The sequence below is a fragment of the Malaclemys terrapin genome, chromosome 4, assembly GCF_027887155.1.
Source record: "Malaclemys terrapin pileata isolate rMalTer1 chromosome 4, rMalTer1.hap1, whole genome shotgun sequence".
Lineage (NCBI taxonomy): Eukaryota > Metazoa > Chordata > Testudines > Emydidae > Malaclemys > Malaclemys terrapin.
In genome coordinates, this window is record NC_071508.1 from 45,851,683 (window position 1) to 45,864,230 (window position 12,548).

At 45.6% G+C, this 12,548-nt stretch overlaps 1 protein-coding gene across 1 annotated transcript in view; it reads right to left on the reverse strand.

The window, feature by feature from the left end:
* Positions 1-1,988: 1,988 nt before the first annotated feature.
* TH (tyrosine hydroxylase) overlaps positions 1,989-12,548 on the reverse strand; it is a 33,522-nt gene continuing 22,962 nt past the window's right edge. Inside the window, exons 8-13 of the mRNA XM_054027070.1 lie at positions 11,786-11,921; positions 11,585-11,654; positions 9,538-9,594; positions 6,749-6,844; positions 6,439-6,572; positions 1,989-2,148 (exon numbers count right to left, since the gene is read on the reverse strand). Of these exons, the coding sequence (XP_053883045.1) occupies positions 1,989-2,148; positions 6,439-6,572; positions 6,749-6,844; positions 9,538-9,594; positions 11,585-11,654; positions 11,786-11,921 (653 nt within the window). The remainder of the gene's footprint in view (positions 2,149-6,438; positions 6,573-6,748; positions 6,845-9,537; positions 9,595-11,584; positions 11,655-11,785; positions 11,922-12,548) is intronic.

Below are 12,548 nucleotides of genomic sequence, written 5' to 3' on the forward strand. Positions count from 1 at the left end.
CTCCCAGCATGCTTCATTTAAAGGAGAGTTAAAACAGTGACCAGTTGCTCGTTCATTCTCCAGGTCATTTTTATACAAACTGACTCCACATGTCATGAGGCCTGGGAAAATGGCACTGTAGCTTCCAGATCCGGCCCCACAGAGCACGTAGGATCATGCTTCACTTTAAGCACCTGAGCAATCTCATGATGGGTGTTATCCAACACAACTGAAGTCAATACAAAGATTACCACTGATGGGATTACCTACGTGCTTAACGTTAAGCACGTGCTTAAGTGCTTTGCTGAATCAAAGCATAAGACACTCCTGCTAAGGCACCTTCGACCCCTCGATGTTCTCTTTACCCAGCCTGCTTGCTTGCTGGGAGGGGAGAGAAATGGGACAATGGAGCTACAGTAACTATATATATTTAGTTTCTTGTATTTGAACAATGTAAAATAATTAAAATCCTCCCTTTCGGAATGAGCACCCTCACTGGTAGAATGGCAGAATGCAGACTAGCGTAGCCTTTTGGGTTATTATCTCTCTGTAACTGAGCAGGCAGAGCATGGAGACCCCCTCAGAGTACGTCTGAGAATGGGTTAAATGAGTGATGTGTGGTGTTTGCATTAAAACTCCTTAATGAGTCCCAATGGGAGGTAGGAAAACAGAGCTCCACTGAAGGGTTGGTTTCTCCTGCCCTCCTCCTAATTGTCTTTATCCTAGGGAAAATATATTTTAAGTATTTATAGCTTGGGCTAACATGTTGGTGCAGTTTTCCTTGGAGCTAGAAAAGGCTGTTTGCTACTAGCTGTGAGACTCCATTTTTGGTAAGATAGAGAGGGCTGATTGGCCAGATTCCATTAGGGGTGAGGCTAAGGATTTATAAAACTAGCTACTAGCCCAAGAAGGTCACTCCACATTGGGAGTTCAGTCTAGTCAGAAAGCTGCTCCAGTTGTGGGTGATGGTTGTGGTTAATATAGCTCGGGAGTTCACTTCTACCCGGGAGTCTGACAGCACTCAAAAGCTCATTCCAACTTGGAAGTTTGGTGTGGCTCAAATGTTTGTTCCAGCCTGGAAGTTTAGCTCAGGGGCTTGTTTTAGCTTTTGGAGTTTACTCCAGCCCAGAGAGCCCAGCCCAGTTTCAGAAGTTTAATTTGGGTTAGGAGTTCAGCTCAAACTAGGACCTAGAGCTGGTAGGATTCACTTAAAAGCCTTTTTGCCCTCAAAGGGGATTGAATACAGGGTTCAGAGTAGCAGCTGTGTTAGTCTGAATACAGGGTGGTTGCTTCTTCATGAAGCTGCTATTGGGATTTTTTTTTTAATTAAATGAAATATTTCCTGTGGGATCTTAAATGAAAAATCCCTTGTGTCCAGTATTTGTAATGGACTCCTGACTTCTTGTGTTCTTAATTCCATTAATTGCACTTGAGTCTATGACCCACAGCTCACATATAATGACTGTAGTGTGACACTATATTGGGGACTGACCCAAAGCCCATGGTAGGCAATAAGAAGACTCCCAGTGACTTCAGTAGGCTTTGGATCAGGCCCTTAACCCGTCCATCTTCCATTCAAACTGGATCATCTCAAAATAAATTAAATTAAATTAAATTAATGGAGATATCCTATCTCCTAGAACTGGAAGGGACCTTGAAAGGTCATTGAGTCCAGCCCCCTGCCTTCACTAGCAGGACCAAGTACTGATTTTGCCCCAGATCCCCAAGTGGCCCCCTCAAGGATTGAACTCACAACCCTGGGTTTAGCAGGCCAATGTTCAAACCACTGAGCTATCCCTCCCCCCCGACAAACATCCATCTTTAAATGACTGTGGAGATACAATGGTGGTGGGCAGCAGTACAAACCCTAAGAGAGAATGGGTTGAAGCTATTGCCCAGGACCTGGCTGAAAGCACAGTGGCAAAGTACCAGAGCAGGGGTCATCTCTGTGATGGTGGAAGGAGGAAGCACCCAGTGGCAGAGGGGAGAGAAGGAACATGGTTTTCATATTAACTGATAACATTCAGCGCATCAATTAAGGAGTGAAGCTCGTCCCTCACATTCTCCAGAGAGTGGTGGATCTTCTGCGAGTTGTCCAGAAGCTCAATGCTGTGGGTGTACGGATCGTATTTCACCGAGAAGGGTCGCTTGATGCGTGCAGCATAGCTTCTGTAGGGAGAGGGTAGAAGCAAATGTAATGAGTAGAAAGGGGCTGTGAGTGGGTTGAAAACAATGGGGGGGGGGGAGCGCGTATGCTGCCATGAAATATCTTCAAAACGCTCTCTCTGCTTTCAATCACTTTCCATTTTAACATTTTATCAACTTAAAAAAAAAAAAAATCTGCGCTTGTCCCAACATCAAGTTTATCCCCAATGACAGTGGCAGAGATGTAGTCTTGATATATCCCTAGTGTATTTCCGTGTATTGGAGTCACACCCAGGATGAATTTGTTCCTGTGGACCATTTGTGGACCATGGGGGCAGAGAGGCTTTGTTCTCAGAGCTCTGCGGGCAAAGGGGAAGTTTGCATGGCTTCTCTGTACAGTGTCCTAACTCAAGTCAGTACTTCACTCTCAATTAGTAACCCTGCACCTGACTCAGCATTAACCCATTGACTTCAGTTGTAGGTGTAAACACTCAGCACCTCTCAAAAATCAGGACCATAGCCATTTGGGATAAAGATCACAGGATAAGTTAAAAAACAAAGGCCAAGATTGTCAGAACTGGGTGTCTGACATTAGGTTCCTATGACAATATTAAGCACCTAAGTAAGTCACATGATTTTCCGCTACTGAATAAATATGGACTTAGGATCCTGACATTAGACATCCATATTTGAAAACCAAAAAAAGCTTACAAAGATGGGGGAACAAGTTTGTTCTACTAAAGAGAGTATTTTTGATGAACCCCAGTTACATGAGTCATTATTTCTGATGGCAATAATTGATACTAGTAAACAGGTAACAGCAGGTTCACGTGGATAGAGGTGGACAGGGGAATGACTGAGTAGGATGATGATCACCCAAAGCATAAGAGAACTAGAATAACCAACAGTGTTAAACAATATCCTGCACATTTCACCTTGCTGCCAATATTTGACAGATCTGTAATACCTGGTTCACCTGCATCCTTTACTGATAGTCTTTATAGTTATCAAGTAATATTTGACTTTCCTTATGTTCTGGCACCCTCTTGTGGTCTTTAAAATGCCATTCACTTACAGTTAAAATAGGGAAATGTACGATCTTCCAGACCTGGTTGAAATTTTTTCTACAAATCCGTATTTTCCAACAAGAAATATCTGCCTGAATCAGAACAGTGACTTGAACCTGGGTGTCTCACCCTCCCAGTGACTGCCATAATCACTAAGCTATTGGTTACACTGGCATGGATGGTCTCTCTTGGGTTTTGTTTTGTTTTTCTTTTCACAAAATATTTTTTCTCAAAGTTCTAGTTTTGTTCCAACGTGGAATGCAACCATTTGTTGAAATTTTTCATGAAATGGAGTTCTTGTTTTCTGGCCAGATGTATTGCCTTCCTTTCTCTCCTAACTATGCCTCTATTTATCACTAAAACCACAAGGAGTCCAGTGACACCTTAAAGATTAACAGATTTATTTGGGCATAAGATTTCGTGGGTAAAAAACCTACTTCTTCAGATGCATGGAGTGAAGAAGTGGGTTTTTTACCCACGAAAGCTTATGCCCAAATAAATCTGTTAGTCTTTAAGGTGCCACCGGACTCCTTGTTGTTTTTGAGGATACAGACTAACACAGCTACCCCGTTACTGTCTATTGATGACTGTTTTTCATTGTTACTCAGATTAGAATGAATAGCTCTTTGAATGGTGGCTCAAAAGATAAAAGAAGCTCTGACAGGGCACTGAAAGAGTTAACATTACTGACAATGGTGGTCTTATTGGAACTGCAGTGGTCTGCTGCAAATTGGGATGTGGAGAATCCTGGGGGAAAACATTAATAATTAGAAATGTGGGCCCTTTGAGGATCCATATCTCAGAACTCCTTGGAGATCTTGCTTCTCTTGGTGCATAGGAACACAACATCCCCTATGTAGGTAGCTTCATGGATAACTAAATAAGTGCCAGATTGTAAGCTCCTGGGGGCAGGAACTAACTTTTAGTTCAGCACCTACCACAATGGGGTCCTACTCCATAACTGGTGTGGTGCTGGGGAGTGCATTTCAGAGCTGAGCTTCCCAGACAGTATGGACGAGGCACTGTGAAGCTCTTGTTATGCAAGGCTAGTTGGAACCGGCACACAATAAAGCAAATTTCTTGCAAACCTGACGCTTAGGCTCCTAAAAACCTTTGTGGACCTGAGCTTGAGTGATCCCTGAGCACCACAAGTGAGGCTCCTAGATGCTAAGGTAATAATAATACTAGTGAAGTAACCTCATGTTCAACTCTTGTGTAATTCCTAAATGGCCTTGAAATAGGATCAGGCCTTGGGATATCTTCCATCAGTGAGAGACATTCTAAGCAATCCTCTGTCCACACATGCAGCACAGTGGGTTTCTCAAAACTGCAGATGGCTAATTAATTATCTGTCAGTAAGAAAAGAAGCCTCATTTCTTAAGGAGGGCAGCCTGAGAGTGCTTACATCTTGGTAACCGAGTCCCAAAGGCCTGGAAGTGATGCTAGTGAATTTTAACATATTCAGGGGTTCCCTAAATATTCTGGTTTAAACATTGCAGGTTCTTAGCACATTATTGAAAATGGAGCATTCCACCGTCAAGATGCTCTGGGCCTGTACATTGTGTGATATTAAAAAAAACACCTTTTCTTTGCTAATGGCTAAAGGAAGCATACACTATTTCCCCCTGACACTAGAGAGTAAAATGATTGTGTGTGTTCTCCTGGGCACAGATTTTTACATGGTCCAATAAACTAATCAGAGCAGTCCCCTACAGAGAAAGGTATAAAGTAAACAACAAGTCCTGCAGCCATATTCTCCTGCCCATCATGAATGCTCACTACTCACACAGTTGTATGTTAGAGCTGCCAGCCAACAGTGTGGTAGGGACAGGGGACATGAGCCTGGAGATCAAGGGGAAAATTGGGCCACAGACCTTGGCATCCCCAACCAGCCATGAGTCTGGTCTCTGCCATACTCTGCAATAACGGCATGTCTGGCAGATGTGCCATGTCACCACTAAGTGTGGAGCTGGGGCTCCACTCTGTGACCCTTCTGATAGGAGTCCAGTAGTAGAGATAGAAGTATCCTATCCTTGAGCTCATTCAGTCTGCCCTCCAGCTCACTGCAATTGACAGGTCTAACGCCTATGAATGATTAAGGGTTGGATGGGTGGGCACTGTGGCCTACTGCTTAGAGCAGAGGTTTAGGAGTGAGAATTCCTGTGGGTTGATCTTGGCCCTGCTGTGTGAGCTTTGCAGAGTTGCTTTAACCTCATTGTGCCTTAGTTTTCCTACCTAAAACTGAGGCTAATCCTGTAGGGCCTTGTGAGGCCTAATTAATTATGGTTTCTAATGTGCTTTGAGGTCATAAATGGGGACTTTCAGCTAAAGTGCCATATATACTCGTTCATAAGCTGAATTTTTTTAGTAAAAAAGGGAAGCACCAGAGAAGGGGGTCAGCTTATGAACGGGTATAGACAGGGAGAGGTGGGACACAGCCCCTCCCCCCAACAAAGGGGGCAAGGAGAGGCAGCACAGCCAGCAGAGACAGAAGGGAAGAGGCGAGGCCAGAGTCTCTCCACTTCTCCAGTCTCCAAAGCAGCTGCAGCCCCGGCCCCGCCCCCGCCCGCCCGCTGGAGCATGCTGCAGCTGCGCCGCCCAGCCCTGCCCGCCAGAGCATGCTGTGGCCACGCCACTCAGCCCCGCCTGCCAGAGCAGGCTGTGGCCATGTCACCTGGCCCACCGGAACATGCTGCGGCCGCGCTGCCCAGCCTGCCAGAGCAGCTCCAGCCAGGCCAGAGACATCCTCCCCTGGCCCGCCCCAGATAAGGTGGGAAGGTATGGGATGGGGAGAGTGTGGGGGTCCCGGGCTAGGGGTGGGGTCATGTGGGGGGTGGTCACAGGGGTTACTCCCCTGACCTCCAGCTTCTCTCCCCCCAAAAAATTTCCCCACCAGTTGCTGTCTCGGCCCATCAGGGTAAGCAGTTGGCTGCCAGGACACTTTGTTTACTTAGGTTTACCTCCGTGCCCGCGGATGCTCAAGGTAAACAAACCATCTCGGCCTGCCAATGACTTATCCTGATGGCCAAAAGTTTGCCGACCTCTGAATTATAGGGTCGGCTTATGAATGGGTCATACACATTTTCCATTTTTACTTATCCATCTTGGCTTATAAACGAACCGGCTTATGATCGAGTATATACGGTACCAAGTATTGTTTTGAATGATGCAAGGAGGAAGGCAGGCCATGATATAATTAACTGTATGTATTTAGTTGCCCTGGTGGCATTTCCATTCTGGATCCTACCTGAGTTTGTCTTTGGCATCATTGAAGCTTTCGGATACAAAATACACTGGCTGGTAGTTCTGATCCTGGTAGGGCTGAACAGCGGCAGCATCTGGGTCAAAGTTCCGGACCTCCGGCTCGTCCGACAAGGAGTGCTGAGGAAAGTACGAATAAAAGCCAATACTTAAAGGAGGGGAAGGAAGTTTGTGTGCATGAGAGAGAGAAATGCAGAAAGTGGATTCGCTAAAGAAACTGAAGGTGTGCAGAGGGGAAAGGGGCCCTTTGGCGCAATGTGTCTGAGCAGAGAAGAACAAGGTAGGTCGAGACTTACTATTAGCTCCCCATAGGAGGATAGGAGCCCAGCTCCATAAGCTTTGATTATTCCATTCTGTTTGCAGAGCCCAAACTCCACTGTAAACCAATAAAGCTGCGAAGGGAAGAGAAAAACAAGCAAGGAGTCACTCCTCCTCCTTCTCCTCTTCATTTTCCTTTCACCTCCCCGCAGACCGTTCAGATCAGAGAACAGCCTTCCTGGGGCTGTTAGATGGGCTTGAAAGGAAAATAGAGAGGTCACTGGCCACAAACCCAGATCAGATCACTCATACGCTTTGGAACAACTTGCATCTCTCTAGCCTGTCTGCCTATACTGTGCCCATCACTGTCATATCTGACTTGCATTGACTAATTGAAACCTTCTCAAGAATAAATCCCTCCTTCATAGCTCGTGATGAGCTGCTTCTTCCCTCCCTCCCCCCTTTGGAAGATCTGGGAGCATGGTGCTGTCTGGTTTCACTGCTGGAAGGAGTGAGACAGACAGCAAGTTAGTAGTTTTACTGGGGTCCCCAATAGCATGGGGCTCGAAGCATTTGCTTGTGTTGCAGGTGCTCAAGGCCAGCTAGTCCCAATGTGGTTCACACATTTCTCTGGATAATGTACTAAATAATCTGGTTATATCACTGAGTATTCAGTGTCAACAAAATACCTTTGTGAATGGGCCTTGAAGCTGAACTTGGTTAGGCAGACTTAAAGGAAAGGGATATAACTTAATCCAGCTCCAAAGATTCCTTTCAAGGCTATGCAGTAAATCCCACATCTTTGACAGCGTGATGCCAGATGATAAAGAATTGTGAGTGCCATTGTCCATGAAACTTAATGTGTGGCCGGGTGAGCTCTGCTCAACCTTAGTCTTTTGTAATTGACCTCTGTCCCTGTGAGTGAGGTAGACTGTGTTCCCAGCATGCACTTCAATGCTGCAGAGCCCCATGATGAGGCCCTGTGTTTCGTTGGTGGTATGTGACGCTCTGGAGAAGGCCACCTAAGAAGGGAACCAGAACTCTGTGTTCTCCACTCACATGCTCCAGTGGTGTAATGCAGCATGCATGAAGAACAAATCATGTCAAACCAATCTGATAGCTTTCTTTGATAGGATAACGAGCCTTGTGGATAAGGGTGAAGCGGTGGATGTGGTATACCTAGACTTTAGTAAGGCATTTGATACGGTCTCGCATGATATTCTTATCGATAAACTAGGCAAATACAAATTAGATGGGGCTACTATAAGGTGGGTGCATAACTGGCTGGATAACCGTACTCAGAGAGTTGTTATTAATGGTTCCCAATCCTGCTGGAAAGGCGTAACGAGTGGGGTTCCGCAGGGGTCTGTTTTGGGACCGGCTCTGTTCAATATCTTCATCAACGACTTAGATATTGGCATAGAAAGTACGCTTATTAAGTTTGCGGATGATACCAAACTGGGAGGGATTGCAACTACTTTGGAGGACAGGGTCATAATTCAAAATGATCTGGACAAATTGGAGAAATGGTCTGAGGTAAACAGGATGAAGTTTAACAAAGACAAATGCAAAGTGCTCCACTTAGGAAGGAAAAATCAATTTCACACATACAGAATGGGAAAAGACTGTCTAGGAAGGAGTACGGCAGAAAGGGATCTAGGGGTTATAGTGGACCACAAGCTAAATATGAGTCAACAGTGTGATGCTGTTGCAAAAAAAGCAAACATGATTCTGGGATGCATTAACAGGTGTGTTGTGAGCAAGACACGAGAAGTCATTCTTCCGCTCTACTCTGCTCTGGTTAGGCCTCAGCTGGAGTATTGTGTCCAGTTCTGGGCACCGCATTTTAAAAAAGATGTGGAGAAATTGGAAAGGGTCCAAAGAAGAGCAACAAGAATGATTAAAGGTCTTGAGAACATGACCTATGAAGGAAGGCTGAAAGAACTGGGTTTGTTTAGTTTGGAAAAGAGAAGACTGAGAGGGGACATGATAGCAGTTTTCAGGTATCTAAAAGGGTGTCATAAGGAGGAGGGAGAGAACTTGTTCACCTTAGCCTCTAAGGATAGAACCAGAAACAATGGGTTTAAACTGCAGCAAGGGAGGTCTAGGTTGGACGTTAGGAAAAAGTTCCTAACTGTCAGGGTGGTTAAACACTGGAACAAATTGCCTAGGGAGGTTGTGGAATTTCCGTCTCTGGAGATATTTAAGAGTAGGTTAGATAAATGTCTATCAGGGATGGTCTAGACAGTATTTGGTCCTGCCATGCGGGCAGGGGACTGGACTCGATGACCTCTCGAGGTCCCTTCCAGTCCTATAATCTATGAATCTATGAATCTATGCTGTGTGGGAAACAAGCCAACAGAGGCTCCCCAGTGACACATCTGCTGATTGGACAGAGAGAACGTGAGGGGAGCGACAATGAAGACGTTTGGAGACAGGTTTCAGAGTAGCAGCCGTGTTAGTCTGTATCCGCAAAAAGAACAGGAGTACTTATGGCACCTTAGAGACTAACAAATTTATTAGAGCATAAGCTTTCGTGGACTACAGCCCACTTCTTCGGATGCATCCACGAAAGCTTATGCTCTAATAAATTTGTTAGTCTCTAAGGTGCCACAAGTACTCCTGTTTTATTTGGAGACAGGACATTAGTGACTGATCTTAATGCCTCTACTGAACCTGTCTGTATGTAACTCAGGAAAAACTGCCCCATTTCCTAACTAAACCACATCCTCCTGAATCATGCCAGCCACTAATACCCAAGGAGGAGAAGGAGCTCACCAGTTCTGCTAGGGTAACAAGGATCCCTTCAGAGTAAAGGAAAACTTACCGTTGCAAGTTTCTCAATCTCTTCCTCAGTAGCTCCCAACGATGCCAGTCCAATATCCTAGGAAGAGAAGGAAGAAGGTTAACGCATAAACACGGGTTGCACCCAGAGCCATTTCAATCCAGTCAGTTTTGCTAATGGGTTTGGCTTCTAGCCTGCTCAGATGTCACTCATTTTATGGACTTCTCACACCACCCCCTAGTTAGCATCCCAGAAACCAGCATCCAGGGGGCAATACGCTAATTCTGAGCTTGGTGTGTAGCAGCTGCTTCGGTATCATTTCCTCTAACACCTTGTGCCACGGAGGCTGAGAGTGCAGGAGGAAGAAGGATGATCTTGTGGTTAAATCACCAGGCTGGGATTCAGGAGATCTGGTTCTATTGCTTGGTTTGCCATAGACTCCTTGGGCAAGTCACTTAATCTTTTGGTCCTCGGTCCCCTATCTGTAAAAGAGGGATAATACTTCCGCTCTCTCTGTCTTGTCCATTCAGTCTATAAACAAAGAAATAATACCACATTTAAGGCCCTTGATGGCCTATCTCCACCTCCCTATCATCTCTCATTCAGTATCAAGATGTCAATTTCTGCCTCCAATCAGCAAATGTCAGCCTGTGTCACTCGTCTGTTATATTTTCAAACAAGGACCTTCATGCTTTCTTCTAAGCTGACCCTCCTGCTCGGGAAGAGCTCCCCATAAACATCCAGAAAGCTGCCTCATTATTTTCCTTGAAATCCCTCTTTAGAATTTTCCTTTTCCATGATGCCTACCAGAAACTTGAAAACAGTTTGGCTACTGGTGCACTGAGAACACAGCCTACCATGCTGACCAATACTGTCTCATTGTTTCCTTGTCCTCCCCCAGCTGTCTGTATCCTTCTGTTAACATATTTAGACTGTAACCTCTTTGGGGCAGGGACCTTCTCTTGTTCTGTGTTTCGCATAGCAATTAGCACAACAGGGTCCTGGTCCATGACAATAGTCATGTCAATAGTAATAAAAATACTACTACATCTCTACCCCGATATAACATGAATAAACATGAATTCGGATATAACATGATAAAGCAGCGCTCCGAGGGGGCGGGGCTGCGCACTCTGGTGGATCAAAGCAAGTTCGATATAACGCGGTTTCGCCTATAACGCGGTAAGATTTTTTGGCTCCCGAGGACAGCGTTCTATCGGGGTAGAGGTGTACTACTAATGATGTAGGTGGGCAGTCACCCATCAGAAATGAACAAAGAGTAAAAAGCACAGCTCGAAGTAGAGAGGGCACAAACAACCTGTGGTCTGAAATACATACACACCATGTATTTGAGGAACAGTTACTAAGAATGACTACGTTCATAAAATGCAAAGTTTGATCTGTGGATAATTTGGGGGAGGGAGGAAAGGCCTAAATCCATTGGATAAATTATTTGCTGTGGTTGATACTCTGTTCCGCTCTAGTCCATAATCCTATAGCATGCCGTACAACAGGGGTCAGCAACCTTTCAGAAGTGCTGCGCTGAGTCTTCATTTATTCACTCTAATTTAAGGTTTCGCATGCCAGTAATACATTTTAACGTTTTTAGAAGGTCTCTTTCTATAAGTCTATAATATATAACTAAACTATTGTTGTATGTAAAGTAAATAAGGTTTTTAAAATATTTAGGAAGCTTCATTTAAAATTTAAATTAAAATGCAGAGCCCCCCAGACCGGTGGCCAGGACCTGGGCAGTGTGAGTGCAACTGAAAATCAGCTCACGTGCCGCCTTCAGCATGCATGCCATAGCTTGCCTACCCCTGCCCTACAATAACTCCTGCTAGCGCAGTGCTAGGAGTAAGCTCCCACACAGCTACTATTTCCATGCCATTCCCAACCATACTGCTGGGGAAAATTGGAAGTGAAGTTGCTCCCCTATAGTCAACATAACAACGCAGATCCTTAAGTAATCCCTGGTGGGATAAGTTGGGACTGGAATTTGAGTTCTCACACCATTCCCTAAAATGGCTTCTGAGCATCAGGACCCATTGCTGGGCTTTCAGTGCAAGGACCAATCTGCCCTAATTACCTGGGAGAACTGTGCAAACGTCCTGTCGGCCAGCATTGGTACGTGCCCCAGAAGTTCGTGACAACAGTCCCTTCCATTGGAAAGAAAAGAGGAAGGATGGATTAGTCACTGCTAGAGGGTTGAACCCCATTTCCTGGTTTTACACTGTCAGGAGCAGTGTGAGGACAGAGAGGATTCTGCATTGTACCCGGCCATACTCACGGCTCTGGGGAGTGCATGGGTGAGGATGCATGGCGGATGTACTGCGTGCACTGGAATACCCTGAAGGCCAAGCTGGATAGGAAGTCACGTGCAGACAGCAGGCCAGCCACAGGTCTGAGCTGGAACCCAGTTCTCTCTGAAATAATCCAAACAACCACTTATTTATAGGGCCCTACCAAATTCATGGCCATGAAAAACATGTCACGGACTGTGAAATCTGGTCTCCCACCATGAAATCTGGTCTTTCTTGTGCTTTTACCCTATATTATACAGATTTCATGGGGGAGACCAGCATATCTCAAACTGGGGGTCCCAACCCAAAAGGGAGTTGCAGGGTGGGATCACAAGGTTATTTGAGGGGGGTTGCGATATTGCCACCCTTACTTCTGCGCTGCCTTCAGAGCTGGGTGACTGGAGAGCAGCGACTGTTGGCTGGGCACCCAGCTCTGAAGGCAGCAGCGCAGAAGTAAGGGTGGCAATACCATTCCATGCCATCCTTACTTCTACGCTGCTGCTGGTGGCAGCTCTGCCTTCAGAGCTGGGCTCCCGGCCAGCAGCCGCCACTCTCCAGCTGCCCAGCTCTGAAGGCAGTGCCACCTCCTGCAGCAGTGCAGAAGTAAGGGTAACAGTACCCCCACCCCCTAATAATCTTGTGACCCCCCTCCACACACAACACTCCTTTTTGGGTCAGGACCCCTACAATTACAATGCCATGAAATTTCAGATTTAAATAGCTGAAATCATGAAATTTTACTATTTTTAA